The following is a 24,717-nucleotide window of genomic DNA, read 5'->3' as shown; positions in this document are numbered from 1 at the left end:
GGGAGGAGAAGAAAAAAGGGATGCAGAAGCGGGGAACTACTGGGGAGAAGAAATGAACTACCAAGAGGATACAGGGGAGCAGGGAAGGGTACCAGGACCGGGGAACGAATAAGACCATAGTGTAATGTTATGGATGCATGAAAATGCCATTACTTCATGTGCTACCCTAAAAGACTGGGGTGTTTGTTTGTTTTAATATTTCATTTAATTTTAATGTATGTGCATTGATCTTGGAGTTACAGACAGTTGTGAGCTGCCGTGTGGGTGCTGGGAGTTGAACCTGGGTCCTCTGGAAGAGCAGGCAGTGCTCTTAGCCACTGAGCCATCTCTCCAGCCACCAAGACTGTTTTAAAAGAGCTGATTTCAGTGCTAGAGCACGTGCTTAGCATGTGCGAGGTAGAGTAAAAAGAAAGAGTCCAATGAACTTTCACTCGGCAGACATCAACACTGTATCCTTTGGTAATTAATACAGGATAGTCAATCCTACAGGAAGAATACAATTTTAAAAGGAAAACTTGGTCTAGCCAGATGGTGCAGTGGGTAAGATGGGTTTGCCATCAAACCTGATAACCTCAGTTTGATTGCACATACACAAATATATACCTTAAACAAGCAAGCAAAACAAGACAAAACAAAAAACAAAAACAGGGTCTCCTTCCCCAGGCATCAGCGAGCCTATGCAAGGAAAATCCCAATTGTCCTATTTTACCAATAAAGACTCAGGAGCCAGATGCTGGGGTGAAAGCCTGCTAGCTCAGAGAGACAGAGAAAGAACCCAGCTGGCCTTCCTATTCAGCTCATGTCCTGATGGAAAAGGCCCAAAAGTCTCACTAGCTCAGCTGACAGCCCAGGAGGAAAAGGCCAAAAACCTCAAGGCCAAAGGCTTGCTAGCTCAAAGCTCAAAGCTCAGAAGGCCCCAAAAGCCAAAAGCCAAGGAGCTGAAGAGCCCATGAGCTCCTTCCACTTCTACACCTGTCTTAAATAGCCCTCAACTCAAAGTCCCTCCTACTCTTTAATCCCTGTCAGCTGGTTTCTTGCTGCGCCTCTTGACCTAGGGTTAACTTTATTAAATCCTGTGTGTAGAAAGTTCTTGGATTAAAGATGTGTGTTAGGGCTGAGCCACACCAAACAAAGGACAGGTTTTTACAGTTCACAATCTCAGGGATCGCAAAGGAATCAAATATCCTGGAACAGGCCTGAAACTTGCTATGTAGGCCAGGCTGGTCTCAAACTCCTAGTGCCCTGCATGCCTCTGCCTCCAAGTTGTTGTTGTTTTACTTTTAATTATACCTTAAACAACAACAACAACAACAAAAGTGGGGTGTGTGGCACACACTTTTGTTGTTGTTGTTTTTGTTTTTTGAGACAGGTTTTCTCTGTGTAACAGCCCTGGCTATGCTAGAACTCTCTTTGTAGACCAGGCTGGCTTTGAACTCATGAGATCCATCTGCCTCTGCCTTTGAGGTGCTAGAATTACAGTGTGTGCCACTATGCCAGGCTAGTGAGTGGCATGCACTTAAACCCAGCACTTGTGAGGTATAGATGGGAGGATTTCTTGTGAGTCTGAAGCCAGCCTGGTCTCTACATAGCCAATTTCAGAACAGCCAGGGCCACAGGGAGAGACCTTGTCTCAAAAGAACAAAAAACAAAAAAAACGAAACAAAACAAAAAGCCCACAAATAAATAAATAATAATAAAGATATATTTGCCAAACAGCTAAATCAGGAGGGCGCATACATCCTTTATAAATTATATACATGTACACAAAGTATTTGAACTCAACTAGTGTAATATTTCTTTTGCAGATAGCTGTGAAGGAAGAATAAAGATGGCTTAGACGTAGGAAGCAACCTGTTCGGAAACCACTGTCCACTGAGAACAAAGTCACTAAGAGGCCTGGAGACGGCCTGATGCTCAGAAGCCCTAGAGGACCTGAGTTTGGATCCTAGCACCCTCATGGGATAGCTGACTCGTAGAATGTCCTGCTTTGAAGCCAATGGCCATAATTTATATGCCTTTTACACCATAAGATATGAACACAATGATTCACGGTAGCATTGGCTTACTCTTATCTAAAAGATCTTTAATGTACTTAACTGCTTCTGTATGTACAAATGTTACTAGGAGTGTCAGAATCTCTACAAAACAGCACAATGAGGACCTGTTGCCTCTGTGTCACAACTGCACTAGAGTGCCCTGGAGCAGAAAATAGCATCTGGTCTATCCAGGAAGTCTTCCTTTATTTATTTATTTTTAAAAGATATTACTAGTTTATTGTATATGAGTGCTCTATTTGCATGTACACCTGCATGTCAGAAGAAGGCATTAGATCACATTATAGATGGTTGTGAGCCACCGTGGTGGCCGGGAATTGAACTCAGACCTCTGGAAGAACAGACAGTGCTCTTAACTGCTGAGCCTTCTCTCAGCCCCTTCTTCCATTTTTCATTTTATTTTTAATTAAAATTTTCTGGCTGAAAAAAAAATTTCAGGCTGGAGAGATGGCTCAGAGGTTAAGAGCACTGACTGCTCTTCCAGAGGATCCGGGGTCAATTCCCAGCACCCACATGGCAGCTCACAACTGTCTGTAACTCCAAGATCTGACATCCTCACACAGACATACATGCAGGCAAAATACCAATGCACATAAAATAAAAATAAATTAATTAAAATGAAATTTCCCCTCAGCGGGGTGTGGTGGCACATGCCTTTAATTCAAGCACTTGGGAGGCAGAGGCAGGTGGATCTCTGTGAGTTCAAGGCCAGCCTGGTCTACAAAGAGTCTAGGACAGCCTTGGCTGTTAACACAGAGAAGCCCTTTCTAGAACCCCCCCCAAAGGGAAAATTTCTCCTTAATAATTATCTTTCATTTCTAAATACTGCCCGCTTCACTACTATTTTTCAGTTGCTCTATCACCGGTAAACAGAAATGCAAAATGATTTTATTGAAACTGGTAGGTCTTCAGAAACATAGTATCTGAGTGGAAATCGTCCTCCAAACTAGTCTTTAAAAGTCGTTTCTGCGGGCTACAGAATCAGCTCAGTCAAAAAAGTGCACACCTTGCCATCGTTGCAACCTGAGTTCAAGTGCCAGAACATACATTAAAACAAACAAAACCCTACACCTAGTGACTCCTCTGTAATTCTAGAACTGAAGAAGTGCACACAGGCCAGGTCCCTGTAGCTCACCAACCAGCAAACTCAGTTATTTGGTGAGTTCCAATCAGCGCTCCTGCGCGCTCGTGTGTGTGTGTGTGTGTGCGCGCGCGCGCACACACGCGCACACACACACGCGCACACACACACAGACACACACAGACACACTCATTTACAGGAATGTTACTAAGCCTCCCGAATTGCCTTCAGATGTAACATAACCTTAAAAATAAAATTACAGACAACAACCCTGAAGGCCGGTAGCGGAGTCCTTGAATTCCAGCCAGCCCTCCCAGGCACTTTGGCTTCAGGAAAAGGTAAAGGGCTGGTAAAGACCTCCATCCTAGCCTTTTCCCACGCAGGCCCCCATCCTTACTTTCCCCACGGCTAACGTTGGTTTCCGGTGTGTTTCTGGTGCTCCTTGATAAGGCTGACCTCTGCTGGGCTAACTTTCGGCATCTGCTCTGCGGTTTCAGATAACTGCTCCCACCAGCCTCTACCACCAAGAGCCTTGGCAGCTGGGAAAAAACTCCACCTTACCACCTACTCCCTGAGTCCACAGGAGAGGATCTGAAGAGCGCGCTATAGTAGGAAAGGCTTCTCCCCTCCCCCCCCCCCCCCGCCCCTGCCCTTTGGCTTTCCGAGACAGGGTTTCTCTGTGTAGCCTTGACTGTCCTGGATTCACTTTATAGTCCAGGCTGGCCTCGAACTCACAGCAATCCACCTGCCTCTGCTGCCCGAGTGCTGGGATTAAAGGTAATCCCTTCTGGTCTCAGCCCAAAGGAGAAATTTCCCCCTTCTGGTCTCAGCCCTAAGGAGAAATTTCCCCCCAGCGGCCCCGCCCCCACCCCGCTTGTCCCAGCACCCTGTTACAGCTCTGCCAGATGTGTAGGAGTTCCCTTACCTCATTCACCCCTTGAAGCACACCGCACCCCACTGTCCCTGGCCACTGGAATGACCCAGCTGAAGCACCTGCCCAGGGCCAGCAGGGTGGCTCCGTGGGTAAACACTCCCATAGACAGGCAGGCTCCGCCCCCTGACTCTATAGGTTCCTTCCCTTTTGGATCAAGCCCAGACATGCTGACCACAGAGCCACACTGACAGGGCTCCATCTGCTTGGAAGCCCACTCAAGGCATGGATGTCAAAAAAGAAGAGTTAAGTTGCGCTGGCTGTTGTCCTTGATGCTGTCCTTCGGATGGCTCCAGTTTTATCTTTTATTTCTCACCTCCATCTCCCTAGTCTCTGGTCCTCACCTCAAACCCGGTTTCATCTGGTGCAGCTATGTCTAGTCTGGATGGGGTTGGTGCCCCCACCTCTAGCAGGCTCTGCTGTTTTCCCCCACAGACTCTGGGCATCCCCTCAGCAGCTTCATACAGGTTTTTACCCTGGCCTTCATCTCAGCACACTCATCAGCCACAAAGGGGGGCAGGGCATGTTTGCATTTGATGTCTGAGGAGATACAGAACTAATACCCTTCCCGTGCTTCCTGACCCGGATTAGCAATCACAATAACCCTAAAGTGGGCAACTAAGGCCCAGTAAAGGAAAACCTAAAGAGGGACACAGGTGAGAGGAACTCTAACCTCAAAAACAGGAAGGGAGAGGAAGAAAACCCTCTATTCTGCAAAACTGAAAACAGATCAGAAACTTACTAATGAAAAATGTAGGGGGGTTTTGAAGCCACTGTTCCTCGCGACTGGCTGGAAAATTGAGTGCAGAAGTAAAGCAGAGGTCATAAAGGTCATAAAGGATAAAGTGCAATAGGGCAAAACCCGCCTGTGGTGTTTGCTGGGCTGGTTAGAGCTAATGTTGATCTTCTTTCCCACCACTGCTTCCAGCTCAAGCACTAACAGTAGCTGAAGCCAGCTCTTGGGTCCCATCCCAGACCTGCTAGTTGATTCCAACAACTTGTAACATGCAAGAGAATCGCCTAGAACCAGAAGGTTTGTTACACTACTGATGGCTGGGCCCCAAGCCATTTCTCAGACAGTTTATCTAAGGCAGGGGCTGACAAGAGTCACTTGGACTCCCAGGTGATACTGGGAGTGGTCATGCTCCGCCCCCAAAAGGGGACAAGTGCTCCTGCGGAGAGGGCTGATCAGAGCCTCTGGTGGCCCCAGCTCTGGTACCCTCAGCTCCCAGACTGAAAAAGAGCTTGCTTACAATCCCCTGCACGAATGGCCCAGGACAATGCAAACAGTTGCTGACTGCTGCCACCCGAGAGCAGACACACAACAGGCAAACAGCTCCAGGCATAGGAAACCATAACTTTGAAAAAGAAGCAAAGGTGACCACAAAAGAGGCAGGAGTGTCTCTCAGACCCCCAAGCCTAACAACAGATGACCTTTTTGCGTTGTCACTCTAACCCACACAATCCTACTTTAACCCACTCAGCCCACCATCTCTCCAGCCCAGGGGCGTGGCCTAAACAATCTAGCCTGGGAAGTGGTTCTTAACGCAACTGAAGAAGCCTCACTGGTGTGGGACGCCAAGGGATTCCAATGTTTTCCGGACCCAAGACTGGAGGGTTGAGCTCTTCACATCCAGTTCTGGGTGTGGCTCCTGAACTGGGTGTTCTTCCCTGAGAGGCACAGGCCAGTAAATTTGCGAGTTGCTCAGCAGAAGATCATTTCGGGGTTTGATGGTAACTACATTGAAATATTCTTTCCCTCTCCCCCAACCCTTATGTTCCCGCATAGCCTATGGGGTTGATAAACACAAAGTTGATTTGTATCGAAAACAGGAAATTGTGCACCATAAGGTGATCTAGGTAGAAAAGGAACCAGGATGTATGAAAAATAATACCTAGTCATTGGTCTAGAGAGTAAAGTGTTAGCAACCAAAAACAAACCCCAAGAAAGTATTGTTTTAAAAGCACAGGACTTCTACTGGTCACTGAATTTGGATCACTGGGTAGGATGGAGTCATAAAAAGAACAGAGCAAGCTGAGCGTGGTGGCACACTCCTTTAATCCCAGCCCTCGGGAGGCAGAGGCAGGTGGGTCACTGTGAGTTCGAGGCCAGCCTGGTCTACAAAGTGAGTCCAGGACAGCTAAGGCTACACAGAGAAACCCTGTCTCGAAAAACCACCAAAACAAAAAAGAACAGAGCAGTTTTATATTTAATAATTAAAGCAAGGATAAATAGAAGGTAGATACAAAGTAGATACAAGGCAGCAGATGTCATGTTGTAGAGGAGTTTATTAAATGAACATAGGGGGAGAAGGAAAGGGAGAAGGGGGTACCCCAGAGAGAGAGGAAGAGGTAATTGGGAGGGGGGGAGGGGGTAGAGAGGAAAAGGAGAGAGAGGATAGAGAGAAAAGGAGAGGGAGGGAGAGAGAAAGGGGGAGGGGGTGGAGGTTTTGTCCTTGTATATGGCCCTCGGCAGGGCCATACCTCGATGACAGGTAGGCAATGACATCATGAGTAGGCTGACTGAAGCAGAGTCCTAACAAACAGCACAACCAAGGTGAGGCAAAGAGGTTTGCTCATGGGGGAGGAGGCCTCCCCCTTACCCCCCATGCACACTTGGGAGGCAGAGGCAGGCAGATCACTGTGATTTGGAGGCCAAGCTGGTCTACAAAGCGAGTCCAGGACAGCCAAGGCTACACAGAGAGACCCTGTCTTGAAAAAAAAACAAAAAACAAAAAAACCAAAAACCAAAAAACCAAAACAAAAATCAAGCAAACAAACAAACCCCTTAAACAACAAAATTCCCGTGCCTGATTCATACCCTCACTAAATCTCTAAAAGTCTGGGGCTGAAGAGGCAGCTCAGCAGTTGAGAATACTTAGCTCTCACGGAGAACCCCAAACTGGTTCCTAGCATCCACACTGGGGAGCTCAAAGCCACCTGCAACTCCAGTTCCAGGGTATCCAACACCCTCTTCTGACCTCTGTGGGCACTTGCATTCATGTGATGCAAAACACACGCAGGTAGACACACACAAAAATATTATGTTATATACTATATGTGTATATATATGGTATATGCCATATATGTGATGTATACTATTTATAACATGTAACATATATGTATATACACACACACACACATGTTAGTGTATAAGGGTAGAAGCTGGCACCACTATTCTTTCTCAAGTTATTTCAATGTGCAGCAACACTGGGGACATCCTTCCCGAAGCCAACATCGGGACTGAGAAAAGGCACAGGAATCAAAGGGAGCAAAGAGCGGGAGGGAGCAGTGTTATTACCAAAATATTGATGATCCTCTGAAAACAGCAGGCCACCCACACTCCCTCCAGTCCTGCCACATACCCTTTCTCTCCACCCATACTTCCCCACATTAATTTCTTTGAAAGGCTAGATGAATATTAAAATAGAAAAATTCATGAATAAGGTAATGTTATGCCTAGATCTCAAGGACTCCTCTAAAATCACCAGGAGTCAGAAGTTGTATGCAAAAGCAAGGAGCCTTTATTCTGTAGAGACCTGGTGCACTGGGGTCCTCACCAACGCAAAGCAAGATGGCGAAAGGGCATGCAGCTGGGTATGCAGGCTTTGTTATAGGTAATCAAGGGAAGTGCCAATGTGAGTTAGGTGATCCTTACGTCTATTGGTACAGATCAGGAGCAAGGGTGCGAGTGCGTCTGGGATTGGTTAAAGCTCTGATACCGGGCTAGGGGTCCTCTGAATGAGTCCAAACCGGCCCAAACTGGTAGGTGTTCTTGAAGCTAGGTCAGGAGTTAGCAGCTCTTTAAACTGGTAGCTAAATAACTTCGCCTTCCTCAGGCCAGGTGTTCTGGCCATCCTGATCGGCTGCCCCAGGGCTATGGCTTTTCCAGGAAATTTGTTTACAAAACTCTGAAAGACAGAAACTCCAGCCAGCCTAGTCACAAGATGGAGTTACATGTGTATGGTTAGCTGTGTCCTTCAGGCACTACTTGAGGATTGTATTTTCCTGAGAGCAGTATTGGAAGTATGCCCTCGATTTGTTTTTGTTGGCAGCTGGGTTGAATGCCAAAGGTTTCCTCCATGTCTCTTGGTTGTGTCACATAAAAGTAAAAGCTGGGCTGGAGAAATGGCTCAGAGGTTAGGAGCACTGTCTGTTCTTCCAAAGGTCCTAAGTTCAATTCCCAGCAACCACATGGTGGCTCACAAGCATCTAGAATGAGATCTGGTGTCCTCTTCTGGTGTGCAGGCAGAATACTGTATAAATAGTAAATAAATAAATCTTAAAAAAAAAAAAAAAAGTAAAAAGCAACCTGGTAGTGGTGGCACTTTTAATCTCAGCACTCAACAGACAAAGGCAGACGAAGCTCTCTGAGTTTAAGGCCAGCCTGGTCTACAAAGTGAGTTCCAGGACAGCCAAGGCTACACGGAGAAACCCTGTCTCAGAAAAATAAATAAAATAAATAAAGAGGATTTTTTTGGAAGGAAGCTATGCTCACCACCATACCGCCAACACTGCACCAAAAGAGGATATTTTTAAATCATTGGTCATAGTATTACTTATATCGAGTTTCTTGGCTTCATCTTTGTATAATGTTGCTAACACTGAACGTCAAGTTTGATTGAAGTAAAAAATAAAATAAAATAAAATAAAGCAAATATGAAAAAGAACAGATTCCAAAATGATTCTTCTGGTTTTGGTCACCAGGGTGCAGAAAATTGGGACTGTGCCTTTAAGGCCATGGCCCCAGGACAGAAAGAACTTCCCAGGAGGCCCCCCTCCCCTCCTGGGTAAATATATGCAAACTAAGAGTCTACCCCTCCACTGAAGCTCTGAAAACACACTGCCATAAAGGAGCAAAGCAGACCCCCGAGGCCACACCCCATATGATGAGCTACCAGAGGAAAGGTCCAGAACAGGTCAGTCCTATGGGCAGGAAGGAGGTCAGAGTTGGCCAGAAGATGAGCGTGTAGGAAAGCATCAGGATCAGGGAATTCTTTGGGGGGTCGGGGCTACAAAGTGTTCTGGATTTTGATAGAAGCCATGAATGTTTGTTTACACAAAGCCACTAATGTGCTTATTGACACAAAAATTTTAAAATGCGTTTAGCTATTTAAAAAAAACAATAACAGCTGGGCGTGATGGCACACACCTTTAATCCCAGCACTCGGGAGGCAGAAGCAGGCAGATCGGATCGCTGTGAGTTCAAGGCCAGCCTGGTCTACTAAAGCGAGTCTAGGACAGCCAAGGCTACACAGAGAAACCCTGTCTCGAAAAACCGAACCAAAAAAAAAAAAAAAAAAAAAACACAAAACAAAACAAAACAAACCAACAACAACATAAAATAAAGACCATTACAAACAAAAAAAAACAAATATCACGTGGTGGCTCAGGCCTTTAATCTCAGCACTCTGGAGGCAGAGGCAGGCTAAGCCAGTCAGGGCTACACAGAGAAACCCTGTTTCAAAAAAAAAAAGCCAAAAACAAACAAACAAAAAGAATGCTATGCTAAAATGATTTTTTAAAAAAAAGAAGAAGAATGGCAATAAAATGCATCAAGTCCAACAAACTTCAAAAACGAGTGATTGAGTGAGACACAGGAGGTTGTCCTCAACTTCATTAAGAATGGAGGTTAAGGGGGCTGGAGAGATGGCTCAGAGGTCAGGAGCGCTGCCTGCTCTTCCAAAGGTCCCGAGTTCAATTCCCAGCAACCACATGGTGGCTCACAACCATCTATAATGTGATCTGATGCCCTCTTCTGGTGTGCAGGTGTACATGGAGGCAGAACACTGTATAATAAATAAATAAATAAATAAATAAACGTTTAAAAAAAAAGAATGGAGGTTAAGCGCAGGCCTTTAATCCCAACACTCGGGAGGCAGAGGCAGGCAGATCTCTGTAAATTCTAAACCAGCCTGGACTACAAAATGAATCCAGGACAGCCAAGACTATACAGAGAAACCCTGTCTTAGAAACAAACAACAAAAAAGAACAGAGATTAGCCTAGGCTACATGAAGCTCTGCCCACAAATAGATAAAATGAATGAAAATGAATGAATAAATAGCAAAAAGCCAGTGAGATACAATTTTACATTCCCTCCATCAGCTCAAATTTCAAAGGGGTTATGAGACCAAGCAAAAAACAAAGAATATTCCTATCTAGTCGGATTGTAAATTGGACAACACCTTTCTTTTCTTCCTTGAGACAGGGTCTAACTGTGCTGTCTGACCTGGACCTTGCTGTGTAGATCAGGCTGGCCTCTAACTCAGCACTCAGCAATGTGCCATTGCGCCCAACTCCACAAACACTCTTCCCATAAAACTTCAGTTTGGAAAGTTACATTGTTGGTTTTTTTTTTTTTATGGTTTTTTTTTTTTTTTTTTTTTTTTTTGAGACAGGGTTTCTCTGTGTAGCCTTGACTGTCCTGGACTCACTTTGTAGACCAGGCTGGCCTCGAACTCACAGCGATCCGCCTGCCTCTGCCTCCCGAGTGCTGGGATTAAAGGCGTGCGCCACCACGCCCGGCATGGTTTTTTTTTTTTAAAGATTTATTTATTTATTATTTATATAGTGGTCTTCATGCACACCTACAAGCCAGAAGAGGGCATCAGATTACGTTATAGATGGTTGTGAGCCACCATGTGGTGGCTGGGAATTGAATTCAGGACCTCTGGAAGATCAAACAGTGCTCTTAACCTCGGAGCCATCTCTCCAGCCCACATTGCTGGTTCTATAGGGAAGGTGTGCACAAAGAAACATAACCAAAATAACCCAAGAGCTTGATTTAGTGACAAAAAATTTAAAATAATCTCAATTTTAGTAATGAGAAAACATGCTGTGTATGTGCATTTAAAACAAAGCTATATGCCTGAAATAAATCAGAACAGTACACCTCTAAAATTTGTGGGGTCTACAGCAAAGCTGTAAATGAGGGCCCATGTGAAATGCCTATATATTTAACAGTGTTGTTGTTGTTGTTTGAGACAGGGTTTCTCTGTGTAGCCTTGGCTGTCCTGGACTCGCTTTGTAGATCTGACCAGGATAGTCAGCTATGACTTTAGGATTCTAACTGCTTAGTCTCAGAGTGGAGGATAGTAGCCCTGGTCCCCAGCCGCAGCCCCCCCAGTTTCTTCTCCTCTTGGGCTCACCCTACACACAGAGAACTGACAGCCTGAGGTATGGGATGCATCCGACTGCACAAACCATTACAGAAAGACCCAGGGAAGCATAGATAGACTCTAGAAATAACACCGAGACATTTACAGGCCCAAGAGCCCCAGGTACAGTGCAGGTGTGGAGAAGGGGAGGTTCCGGTTTGGAGTGGCCATAATGCCTTGGTACTGTGTAGTCTTTTAAAAGTGGATATGAATACAACTTGGCAGAAACCAGAACAAAGACCCAGAAAACCCCAGAGCTCAAGTCAAAATCAGAATAGCAAACAGAGCAGGGGTAGCAGCATGTTTGAGCAAACAAGAGAAAATGAAAGGAGGCGAGCCATCATTTGGGGACCCTATAGGCTGATTTCAAGGCCCCCCTCAACACTGAAATCCGAGGTAGATTTCCTTATGTAAAAGGAGCAGCATTTGCATGCCACCTAGACACACCCTTCCGCCCTGAGATTATGTAGAACACATGATACAATGGAAATGCTATGTAAATACTTGTTCTGCTGGGTTGTTTAGAGAGCAATCGAGGATTCAGGACAGCCCCAAGCCTTTCCCCCCTGCGTATTTTCCATCAGTCGTTGGTTGAATCCACAGATGTGGAGCTTACAAATACCCTAGCCTTGAAATCACTCATTGGTTTGTAGATCTGAAAACGGGCAAAAGAATGGGACTAAAACAGGAACAGTCATTCTAGATCATCTTTTTTTCTTTTCTTTTTTGTTTTTGTTTTTGTAGTTTTACAAACAGGGTTTCTATGTGTGGTCCTGGCTGTCCTGGAATTCACTCAGTAGATCAGGCTGGCCTCGAACTCAGAGATCCGCCTGCCTCTGCCTCCCAAGTACTGGGATTAAATGTGTGCACACCAAGGCCTGGTTCTTATTCCCTTTTAAAATATCTTGTTTATTGTAGTGTGTGTGCACTAGTGTGTAACGTGTAATGGGGGCACATGCATGCCAAAGTGTGTGTGTGTGTGTGTGTGTGTGTGTGTGTAGAAACCAGAACAATTTTGTGGATTTCATTTCCTTCTTCCATATTCCCATGGAATCTGGGAATTGAACTCAGGTCATCAGGTTTGCAAGGCAAGCGCTTTGACCCCACCAGCCATTTCACAGGCCCTCACACCTACCCTAGGTTTCAGCACTGAATACCATAAAAACAGGAAACAGCCCAGAGAAAACACCCACGTTGACAAAAACCATAGTAACACCATGACCTTAAGACAATCTGTTCCAACCGGTTCAACAGAAATCACAGCAGCAAGGCAAATAGCGTGATTAATGAAAGACCATACCTCACACAGCTATTAGACAATGGAGAAGCTATAGAAGTCACCCAAATACGGTTGACTTGTCACCTCTGCTATGTTTCAACAGTTCAGTAAAAACCTAAAGACCTCTATGCTTGTTTCATCTGATTAGAATGAGATTTTTATTTTTAGGCTTACTTATTTTTTATTTTATCCACGAGTAATTTGCCTACATGTATGTATGTATGTGAACCCCATGCATTCCTGGTGCCTGCGGAGGCCAGAAGAGGGTGTCAGACCCCACAAAACTGGAGTTCCAGATGGTTCTGAGCTACCACATAGATACTGGAAACAGAACCCAACAAGAGCAGAAAGTGCTTTTAACTGCTGAGCCACCTCTCCAGCCCCAAGATGAACTGTGCGGGCCTCCACATGTGCTCCAGAGGGCACACATGTGATCCCCTCACACTGTGCACCTATGCACCTGGCCTCCACATGTGCTCCAGAGGGCACACGTGTGATCCCCTGCACACACTGTGCACCTATGCACCTGGCCTCCACATGTGCTCCAGAGGGCACACATGTGATTCCCTACACACACTTGTGCACCTATGCACACCTACACAACAGCAGCAGCAACAACAACAATAATGATGTTAAAATAGGTTTGAAAAGGGAAGGACTTGTACTTATTCTCAGGAGCTACGGTGAAGGCTAACTTAGCTGTCATCTCTACTGTAATGCATGTCTGTACTGTGCCTGGGACTTGAATTACTGGCTTGGAAATACGTCAACAAAGCAAACAAAAGTGTCCAACAAGCATACACCGCCTACCCAGGAAAGCCCTGTTGTGGACCAAAATGTATAGCCAGAAGCATGACAAAAGGAAAGGCAGGAACACCAAGAGAGGAGAAGTTCTATCTATAAAGAAAAGGACTACAGAGAACTTATAAGACCAGAAAAAGCTGGGTGTGGTGGCGCACGCCTCTAATCCCAGCACTCTATGAGGCAGAGGCAGGTGGATCACTGTGAGTCTGAGGCCAGCCTGGTCTACAAAGTGAGTACAGGACAGCCAGGGCTACAGAGAAACTCAGTTTCGAAAAATCACACACACACAAAAAGGAAATATAGTACTTCATTATGGGTATTATTAATTAATCACTATTAAACAGTGATTCAAGAGAAAGTCATTAATGTATGACAAATTTTAGAAGGCAAAATTCTGTAAGATGGCCCAGAGCTTAAGAGCACTGACTGCTCTTTCGAAGGTCCTGAATTCAATTCCCAGCAACCATATGGTGGCTCACAATCATCTATAATGTCATCTGATGCCCTCTCTTGTCCTGCAGGCATGCATACCGGCAGAGCATTGTATATATAATAAATAAATAAAAAATTTAAAAATTCTGTGAGTTGCTAAAGGGAAACTACTATAAAACATACATGTTCTTTTTTTCTTTTTCTTTTTCTTTTTTCTTTTCTTTTTTTTTTTTTTTTTTTTTTTGGTTTTTTGAGACAGGATTTCTCTGTGTAGCCTTTGGCTGTCCTAGACTCACATTGTAGACCAGGTTGGCCCCAAACTCACAGTAATCCACCTGCCTCTGCCTCCCTAGTTCTGGGATTAAAGGCATGCGCCACCACACCAGGCCTCATACTTGGTTTTGGTTTTTTTTTTTTTCCTAGATTTGTAGAGAGTCTAGAGGCTGAAAAGATGGCCGGGGTTGAGAGCACTGGCTACTTGCTCTTCCAGAGGACCCTGGTTCGATTCTCAGCACTAAACAGTGACTCACAGGAGTATACCGATTTTGTCCACCCTCCGAAGACGGCAAGCATGAGAAAGTGGTGGATGTGCAGGTAAAACACCCATCCACATTAAAAATAAAATAAAATAAACACAGTCTAGCCAGGTATAATGGTGAAAATACATGTTAGACTACTACAGCAGTTAGGAGTATTTGAATACTAAATTAATTGATAATAAAATAATTATTGAGCGGGACGTGGTGGCGCAAGCCTTTAATGCCAGCACTTGGGAGGCAGAGACAGGCAGATCTCTGTGAGTTTGAGGCCAACCTGATCTACAAAGTGAGTTCCAGGACAGCCAGGGCTACACACAGAGAAGCCCTGACTCAGAAAACCAATAAAATAAAATAATTGTTGAGAGCTGAAGAGTATAGCTGCATTGGTAAAGTGCTTCCCAGCATGCATGAGGGCCTGGGCTCCATCTCTGGCACCTCATCTACCTGTTAAGGTGGTGCCAAGCATGTAATCCCAGCACTTGGTTGGAGGTATGAGGATTAAGGAGAGTCTGGTCTCTTTGACCTCAGCAGCAGAAGCAAGATGACAGAAGGAACATCATCCTTTGGAAAGTATCGCAATAAGACGCACACGTTGTGCCGCTGCTGTGGCTCTAAGGCCGACCACCTTCAGAAGTCGCCTGTGGCACATGTGGCTGCCCTATCATGCTAGCATCAGAAAGTATAACTGGAGCACCAAAGCTAAGAGATGAAACACAACCGGGACTGGGCGGATGAGGAGTCTAAAAATTGCCTACTGGAGATTCAGATATGGATTCCGCGAAGGAACAACATCTATACCCAAGCGGGCAGTGGTACCCAGTTCATCTTGAGGATTTCAGCCATAAAATAAATGCTCTGGTTTAAAAAAAAAAAAAAGTTCAAGGGGAACTCCCTAAGGGGAATCTAAAACAGTCTAGACTACAGCAAGACCCTGTCTTAAGGGAGAGAGAACAAGAGAGAGAGAGAGAGAGATTTCTTAAAAAGTGATTGTTGTATATTGAGAATATTAGTAAGGTATAGCCTTTACCCATTAGAGATACTGAACAGTTATGAAGTAAATAATCACCAGAATTTGCTTTAACATAAAACACTGGAGTTGGAGACAGAGACGGAGAATACAGGACACAGACAGGTCATGTTGTTGGGAGTTGCTCTGGTGCTCTGCGTTCTAATGCTAAATACCGACTCCAAGATCTGGCTGCTGCCCAGACAAGCACACACTCACGTATCTCCCAGTGATGTGCACCAGACCAATCCCCAACACCATATTTTGAAATAAAAACGATGGGCACACAGAGACTCAGCAATCTGCCCTCTCCACTTTTCAATACGCCAAGAACTGTAGAAAAACAACGAAACGTTTCTAACTAAAAGCAGCCACTTACTGAAGAAACTCTCAGAACAGGCAGCAACAGGAAGAAGAATCGCAACGCATTCTAACCTGCTGCTGCTCAGGACAGTGCTAGAATGTTCCTTCCTTTTCTCCCTCTAACCACTTCCCTTCCTTCCTCCTTGGTGACTCCTTCAGTTGCAAGCCACTTAGATGGTGTCTTCTGAACACAGCTTCCTGCAGCTCAGAGAGGCTTTCGAACTGTTGCATCATAAAACTATTTATATAAAGAAGCATTTCTTCAAACACTTAATGAACTAAATGAGTTCTTGCTCCAAACAATTTTTAAAATATTACTTTTTTTTTTTAACACACCTCCTTTGTGTGTTTTGACACACACATCCTGGAGGTGAGTGCCTAGAGTATTTTGCTAGTAAATAATGAGATGATTTTAAAAAGAAAAAAGAAAAAGGTTGATGATCACGCTGTATCCAATGGGATTTCAGTGTTTTAAGAAGCAGCAAAGTGTGCTACCCAGAAGAAATAAGTGAGCAGAAATACAGGCCTGGCGGCACAGACCTGTAATCTCGGCCATTTGGGGAGTAAGTGACTGGAGGACGCCAAGTTTAAGGGGTACGGAGCGAAATTCAAGGCCAGCCTGGGCAAGCTGGTGAGACTGCCTCAAACAAAGTGAGTCCAGGACAGCCAAGGCTACACAGAGAAACCCTGTCTCGAAAAACAAAACAAAACAAGATTTCTGACCGCTCCAGTAGTGGGGTGCTTGCCGAGCATGAAACAGGCCCTAGTCCGGGTCCTAAGTCCCACCACCTTCACAAAGACCAACTGTTCATTACTTCTGCAACACGGGAAGGGCAGAAGAAGGGCTTAGAAATAACACAACCTGACGCGAAGTCGAAGGGCCTGCTTGAAGGGGAATTTGAGCCATGGGGGCCGACACTGGTTCCTCAGACCCTGGATGGAGACGCTGGGTTCATACTACAGGCCTGAGCAGGAGAGGTGTGTTTTTGGAACCTTTTTCGGTAGATATGACAAGTGAACCCAAGCAAGTGATTGCGCTCGTGAAGAAATGTGGAAGACTGTTAAATAGAAGGCTCGATTCAAGCCTTGGAGTCAAGCCTGCATTTAGGAAACAAAAAATAAAATAAAATAAGGACGAAGTGGGAACAGAAAGAAGCAGCTGCTTGAGAAGTTAAAGTACATTATTTCATGCAATTTGAGGGAGCGGGTCGCAAGAAGGGGTGGGTCACTGTGGGAGCCACCACGCACACAAGAGAAGGCGGCTGGGAGACCATGTACATCTTCCGTAATCTGGCCAGGTGGCGCAACCTGTCGCTAGACAAGAGACAAGGGGAATTTGGGGAGTCCAGGAGTGGAGAGTTGCAGCGCTCCCCACCCCCACCCCCACCGGTGCACCGGAGACACGGGAGAGTGCACAGCACGGCTACGATTCTGAGGCGATCACAACACCCCGGGGTACCAAGGTAGCAAGGAGGAAAAGATCTGTCTGCAACCTTTCCAAACTCTGGTTGGCCCAAAAGTACTTTAACTAGGGTTCTAGTAGGTGCTGAATCTGCAATAACGCTTTGGCCAGCGCCTTTCAACTTGAAGGTCCAACGACCCAGAGGGCTCGCCTAAGACCATCGGAAAACACTGATGTTTGCATTACGTTTCATACCAGTAGCAAAGTTACAGTTATAAAGTAGTAACGAAAATAATTTTATGGTTGAGGGGTGGTCACCACAACCTAAGGGATTATATTAAAGGGTCTCAGCATTAGGAAGGTTGAGAACCACTGGCCTAGAGGAATAGAGAGGGGGTGGAGGAGGGGAAGGAGGGAGGGAGGGAGGGAAGGAGGGAGAGAGGGAGAGAGGGAGGGAGGGAGGGAGAGAGAGAGAGAGAGAGAGAGAGAGAGAGAGAGAGAGAGAGAGAGAGAGAGAGAGAAGGGAGCGTAGGGAGCGACATCTAGTCTCGCTCGGCCTCCCCGAGGAAGTAGCCCCAGCCGGGCAGGCAAAGAACCTTCCCCACCCCCAGGGGACTCACTTCTGGGACTGTGCATAGTGGCACCGGCCCAGCAGGTTGAGCTTGCAGAGGTGCAAGCTGTCGCACGGTCTCTGGCAGTACTTGCGACGGCAGACGCGGGCTCGAGTGGTGGCCACCACTGAGCGAGTGATCCCGGCCTTGCCTCCGGTCTCCAACAGCACGAAGCGATCGGGTCCCGCCGTCTCCAGCAGCTCCCAGAGCTGCGCCTCGGGGAGACTGATCTCACCCAGCAGTTCCTCCAGGGTCATGCGGCCCCCATGGGCGCATAGGATCTTGGTGATGAAACAGCACACTCCGGGGTCGGCCATGGCTCGCTATGGCTGCCGCCGCGCGGGAGTCCGCTTCACCGAGAATCGAAACTTACGGGCGGCCCCAGGGGCGGACGCGGGCGGTGCCGTTTGCAGACGAGGGCGGTTTCGCTTTCCAACTCTGGCTGTGGCGTCGCGAGGCCGGACCTCACCCGGCGGGTCCTGGGGTCAGATTTGAAGTCAGCGGCGGCACCGGAGAGCGAGCGAGAAGAAAGCGACGCGACGCGGGCAGGTCTGTTGCGCGGCGGCACCGTCGGTTCCAGGCTAGATGTGAGATTGTCCTCAAGCACGGGCCGCTAGACTGCTACGGGGAAGAGAGGAAGTAAAGATGTCCGTGAGGCTCGGGTGGAGTTCTGATAAGCCTGGGGCGAGTGACGCATCCTGGGGGGCCACTGGAGGCCTCTTCAAGTCCGCTCCACCCAGCCCCGGAAAGAGCTGACCCTGGTGAGCGCTTCCTGCAAGCGTGGCGCTTTGCCGGCGTTGTCCATCTTCTTAAGCACTCCTGGACGTGGACAGTATCCGAACTCCGCACTTGAGGAAATAACTTGAACGAACAGGTGGAGCTCGGAAGACCGAGGTTCTCAAACATCGGTCTCCGCGCCTGATTGCGCACTGGTCTAGGTGCTACGCACTTTCTACTTTCTACGCGCTGCGGAGTCCCTCTCAGAGGGCGGTGATTGTTATTCTCCCAGGGCTGTTTGAAGACCCACTCTTTGATCGGTTCTGGCCTTCTTAAACAAAATTGCCAATTTTGGTGCCCCAAAACAATTGCTTAAAATATCCCCAGTTACCCTCCGCCCCCAATTGACATGTGGGTGATTTTAAGATAAACCCTTTGAGATACAGTAGAGGCAGAAAGAAATAGTAGCTAGATTTTCCTCTGAGGGAAGCAAAAGCTGACGACATTAAAGAGCCATCCAGGTCCCCAGGGAGATTCCAGAAGATTCAGCTGCTCCAAGTCATTAGCATTAAAAAGCCCCGTGTATCCTTCCAGACTCTCGCAGTGAAACACACAACTTGCCCGGCGTTCCGCCCCCTTCTCGTTAAATTAAGACTTAAAAACTTTTGGTGTGGGAGGAAAACATATAGGGGGGTTTGTGCATGCGTACGTGTGTGCGTACGTGTGTGTGTGTGTCCGGGGGCGGGGTGGGACTGGGAGGAAAGGAAGGAGGAGGCTGTAAAGTGATTAAATGAATAAATAAATGAAAAGGGAGGGGAAAAAACATAAAACTATAGGGAAAGAAACTACCACTCATTGCCATATTCATGGCTAAGGAAAAAGGAAGGAAGGAAGAAAAGAAAGAAGAAAAAACTTTTATTTGGGACAATTGTCGTTTGTTTCCTTCATTTATAGTCTCAGCTAATTTGCAGGCCACTAAACACTAGACCCAAATTGGGAAAGGGAAAGGGCTTTCTTTTTAGCACTCCAAAATGAAATGAACGGATAGGGTCACTGATCAGATAGGAAATAAACCTTTCTTTAAAATCTGCAGAAAAAAAAATTTTTTTAAATAAAATCTGCAGACATGGTGCAGGAGTAAAAGAGTGTAAGAGGATGCCTGCACACACACACACACACACACACACACACACACACACATACACACTCACATACACAAACATACAAACACACAGCACACACACACGCGCACATACACACACATTAAAATAATATTGAAAGCTTGGCATGGTGATTGTATGCCTGTAATATCAGCACTTGGGAGCCTGAGGCAGGGGGATTATAGGCCAGGAAGATGATTCAGCAGGAAAAGGCATTAGTTGCTAAAACCTAGGACTCAAATTTGACCCCCAGAGCCTCCCCACATGCTGAGAGAGCTTGCTCCTGCAAATTACCCTCTTACCTCCAAAAACGTTTCCAATATATCTCTCTCCGAATAAATGTAATTACAAAATTTGAAAAATTACTAAGAAATAAAAATTTTCAAATTCTTCTGAGACTTGAATGAGAGTCATCGCTCTGGGTGTCCTGATTCCTGGTCCTTCACCCTGACTCGCTGGAGCAGAGTTCTTTGGTATGAAAACCAGCCGAGCCTGGGCCCTGCTCTGGCTACACGTTGACTCTTGCTTCATGCCTCTGTAGTTGCCTTTTAATCCATTTGGCCTTAACTGCTGTCTGACGGGTTCTCAGAGAGTTCTTATTCAATCAAGTAAGATCAATGTGTTTATTGACTGTCTTCTGTGTGGTTCTTACAGTAGTGACTCTGAAGACACCGAAATCAAGAAAGTCTCTGCTCTCAGAGAGCTTTGTAAACAGGAGTTGCTTCCCCCTAGGGCATAAGAACTAGTCAAGTCACTCCTATGAATGGTTGAGGGACTGGGCAAATGGAATATAAGAAATGTTAAGTATGAGTCTTTTCTATCAAATACTATAAACTTATGTTTAGGACAAGTAATTAAAAGATTTTTTTATCACCCCCACTTTGTAAGAAAGACTTTTATGTAAATACTAAACAAAACAAAACACACAACTCCTTCGTCTTTTCCTTCATTTTTTTTTTTTTTTTTTTTTTTTTTTTTTTTTTTTTTTTTTTTGCTGGCATTTCCTTTAAGACTAGACAATCAAATAAGACTGTGAGGTAGGACCTTAGCTAGCATGGTGTGTGTGTGTGTGTGTGTGTGTGTGTGTGTGTGTGTGTGTGTGTGTGTGTGTGTGTGTGTGTGTATGACTTCAGTCACCACCTACCTGAGTTAGAATAAGAGCCAATTAGCCAGGCTACCAGCACACACCTTTAACCCCAGCACTCCAGAGGCAAAAGCAAGCAGATCTCTTTGCATTCGAGGCCAGCCCAGCCTCCTCCACAAAAAGAGTCCCAGAACTGCCAGGGCTACAAAGACTCTGCCTCAAAAAAGATGAAGGAGGAAAAGGAGGAGAGAGGGAGGGAGGGGAGGAGGAGGAGGAGAGCCATGTAGGCCTCCCACCTCTGTCTGTTTGCTCATCCGAGGACACCCTCTTGATCAAGAATAAAGCTTGTCTTTACTCTTCAGGTGGAATAATACGCCTTTCTTTGGGATCCTTAAACATATTCCTAACGGAACATGCTTAAGGTATTAGGAGTGGTGAAAGGAGTCTTACTGTTTCAGCCCTTTGCTCTCAAAAATAACCAATCCCAATAATGATTACCTCAGTCATGGGGGCTAGAGAGATGGCTCAGCAGTTAAGAACATTTGCTGCTCTTGAGGAGAATCTTGGTTTAGTTCCCAGCACCTTATAGGGGTTCAAACCACACCATCATGGTCTGGCCTCCACAAGCAGTACAACAGGCAAACACACGTACGATAAAAATAAATTTTAAACCGGCAGTGGTGGCACATGCCTTTAATCCCAGCACTCAGGAGGCTGAGGCAGGCAGATATCTGTGAGTTCGAGGCCAGCCTGGTCTACAAAGTGAGTCGAGGACAGCCAAAGCTACACAGAGAAACCCTGTCTCAAAAAACAAAAACAAAAATAAGAAAAGAAAGAAAAAAGGAAGGAAGGAGGTATAGATACATAACTAAAAGAGCACTTTAAGTTGTGGAAAGAAGGGACAAAGGACACATTTAGGGTCTTTTGTCTTGCTTCGTTTTGTTTTTCAAAACAAGACAGGGTTTCTCTGTGTAGCCTTGCCTGTCTTGGACTCGCTTTGTAGACCAGGCTGACCTCAAACTCACAGGGATCTGATCCTCCTGCCTCTGCTTCCCAGAGTGCTGGGATTACAGGCATATGCCACTGCGCCTAGCTAGAATTTTTTTTTTTTTTTAATAGATTCTTTCTGTGTGGTCTTGGCTGTCCTGGAACTCCTTGTGTAAATTAGGGTGGCCTCAAAGGCATAGATCTTCCTGTTTCTGCCTCCCGAATGCTGGGATTTTAGGGCATTTTGAAAACTGTCACAGTTGAGTTTCTTGGGAGGGAGCTAATGACAGAGTTAAAAGTACAGAAAGGGCCAGATAGATGGAGGCACACTTCTTGCCTCAGTGGGCTGTTGGTGGGAATGAGGCAGTGTATTAGAAATAAAATGCCTTTTCCAGTAAGAAGTCACTCCAAACACTTAAGAGATGAAGAAAACACTCTTTAATAGTGTTTGTCTGGCTGGGGCTAATGCCCAAGGAAAACTTGGCCTTAAACATAAGATTTTTACTAATTTACATACACCTTGGGCTTATCCATTTCTCATACACTGCCACCCTTAAATCTCTTTCATCCCAGCCCCAGGTTACACTTTAAACATTTAAACAGAGACAGGACACTACAAGTCTCATTGCTTAGCCAGGTGGGAGATTACACAGCAAAGATGCTGCCAGAATTATTTCTTAAGTATACTGGTGATGTTCTTTTCTGAATAGCTCTTACCCAGGGTCATCTTGCTAACCTGGAAGTATTGTTTGTTTGTTGTTTTTTGTTTCTGATAAGAGCACAGGAACTTAATAGCAGACCAGGACTTAATGATGATTATGACCTTATGTTGGCTGCCTTAGGCTGCTGGTTAGACGTATGTCTTCATGAATGGACTGCTGTTTGTTTGTTTGTTTGTTTGTTTGTGTTTGTTTGTTTGGCCAGAAGTGAAAATAAGGGCTTTTCTAATGTATTCCTTTGCTCTCAAACAGTGATACAGAGGCCTTTATATTTATTGATAGTCGATTTAGGCAGATTCTCAGTTACCTCAGTCTAAAGTAACCCAAATCATCCTGACACTGGTCTACTTCCCAACTGCATGGCCTGTTACCTCCCATCTTAGTCTCAATCTTGCAGCTCCTGCTTCGTCTGTGTCCTCAAAGCGACAACTCTCATGGCAAACCTCCTCCATCTGGCACATCCTCACCTTTTCCTCTCCTGTCCAGCAATTGGCTGTTTAGCTCTTTATTAACCAATCAAAGGGTGATGGAGAACAATTTTTACACAACAGGAGATGCTTTACCTAAATTACAATATCTCCGGACTGCAACCAGATCTCTGGGTGTATAAAGCAGCATTTGAATATACAGTGCACCAAACATCCTCCAGCATCGCCTCCTTTTAGTCCAATAAAAGGCTCTTTCTCTTCATTAGTAAACAATATACAATTTGAACAATTATGAAAATTATCAGGTAAGAATTACATTCTTAGCCAAGCATGGTGACTCACACCTGTAATCCCAGCACTTGGGAGGCAGAGCCAGAGCCAGATGGATCTCTGTGAGTTCTAGGCCAGCCTGGTCTACAAAAAGAGTTCCAGGATAGTCAGGGCTATTATACAGAGAAATCCTGTCTCAAAAAACAAACAAAAAAAAGTACATTCATAATGTCCAGTCCATCTGTATTTGGCAACCTTGGAGAAAGCAATCTACTATTTATCCTATCTTGATAGATAGATAGATAGATAATAGAGTTCAAAGTTCTATATTTAAATCACTTTCTATCATAACTTACATTTATCAACCAATAAATACCTTTGTAGACCTTAAAACATATATATATATATCCAAAACAGGAGAGAGTAGGCTTTGTTTGGGACTTGGTCTTTGGCTGTTCATCCCTGCACTTCAAGAGGCTCCCAAAAAGAACTTCTCCAGGGAAAGTTTCAAGGCTTTGGACTCCAGCTGAGGCTTGAGGTTCCAGCTTGAGGCTGAGGTACCAAATCCCAGCAGCAACTTTGGTGGAATTGCTGGTCTGCTGCCCGGAGAATCATTCCTCAGAACTCATATCCTTAAGGTTTCATTATAGTGTTCTTTAATATCTTTTTCCAATTGTTTGGGTTAGTTGGGTTGTTAGGGAGGTAGGCTCGTTTAATAAGTTCATAATAAAAAAAATAATTGATAAGAAAACTGAGCCTACAACACAATAATCTAGATCAATGTAAAAATATTTGGCTTGTTGATGCTCACTAGTCTAAAAGTAGATTCAATAATCTACCCTTTCATCTTATCATTCCTATGTTTCCCCCATTTTTATTTTTATTCTTTCTCCCCCCGCCACCCCTTTCCTCTTCACACTACATAGGAGAGAAAGAAGAATAGAGGAACAAAAAAGAAAGAGAGAAAGAAATCCCTGAATCTAACCTTTAATTTGTTTCCTCCTGGACCTAGACCATTAACAACTTGCAACTAACCCCCTTTAATGACTACAAACATCCATCACCCATCCAAGGACCAAAAACCACCCACCCCATCCCTTCTCTTAAAAATTGCTTCTTGCTTCTTGGGGTGAAGTTTTCTTGAAAATTGGGAAAATGACCAAGTCCTAGGAGAGCTAGCTGTGTCGTTTGTTGTCCACTCTCTCTGTGATGAGAAATGGCAGGGCTTAACTCAAGTCTTGCCTGGAACAGTCTGTGAGGTTGGATGATCTCAGCTAGCCATGTAGAAGTTGTTCTGGATGCAGATTTTGAGGAAGCAGCCACTGAGGCAGTCTGTGAGGTTGGATCATCTTGGCTAATTGTCTTGTCTTCTTTGGTGTCTGGTCCCTTTGTTCTGTAAACATATAAACTTTTAAAGGTAATAAATACTTTTCATTAACATACATAAGGAATGTGACTTGTGCACAATTTAGCTATGAATGCTTCTCTGCTCTGTGTTCAAGCTGGTAAAAGGCATCTGTCTTTCTTTAAGCCAATTTGGACTGAATACCAAATTATATTATCAATTTTCATTTATGCCATGTAAAAGGATGTCGTGATAAGTGCTGAGGACTCTATAGCCATCGAGATTTATTGGCTATGCAGAGAGATGTCTCAAGCAGTCTCAGAGCTGTTCCCAATTCATGCTACCTT

At 45.2% G+C, this 24,717-nt stretch overlaps 1 protein-coding gene across 1 annotated transcript in view; it reads right to left on the bottom strand.

The window, feature by feature from the left end:
- The window catches only part of Zc3hav1 (zinc finger CCCH-type containing, antiviral 1), a 51,570-nt gene extending 33,440 nt beyond the window's left edge, over positions 1-18,130 (bottom strand). Inside the window, exon 1 of the mRNA XM_051151718.1 lies at positions 17,670-18,130. Within this exon, the coding sequence (XP_051007675.1) occupies positions 17,670-17,977 (308 nt within the window). The 5' untranslated portion in view covers positions 17,978-18,130. The remainder of the gene's footprint in view (positions 1-17,669) is intronic.
- Positions 18,131-24,717: the final 6,587 nt, after the last annotated feature.

The sequence above is a fragment of the Acomys russatus genome, chromosome 10, assembly GCF_903995435.1.
Source record: "Acomys russatus chromosome 10, mAcoRus1.1, whole genome shotgun sequence".
NCBI lineage: Eukaryota > Metazoa > Chordata > Mammalia > Rodentia > Muridae > Acomys > Acomys russatus.
Note: the sequence above shows the minus strand (reverse complement) of the source record. Positions and strands in the feature narration are given on the sequence as shown.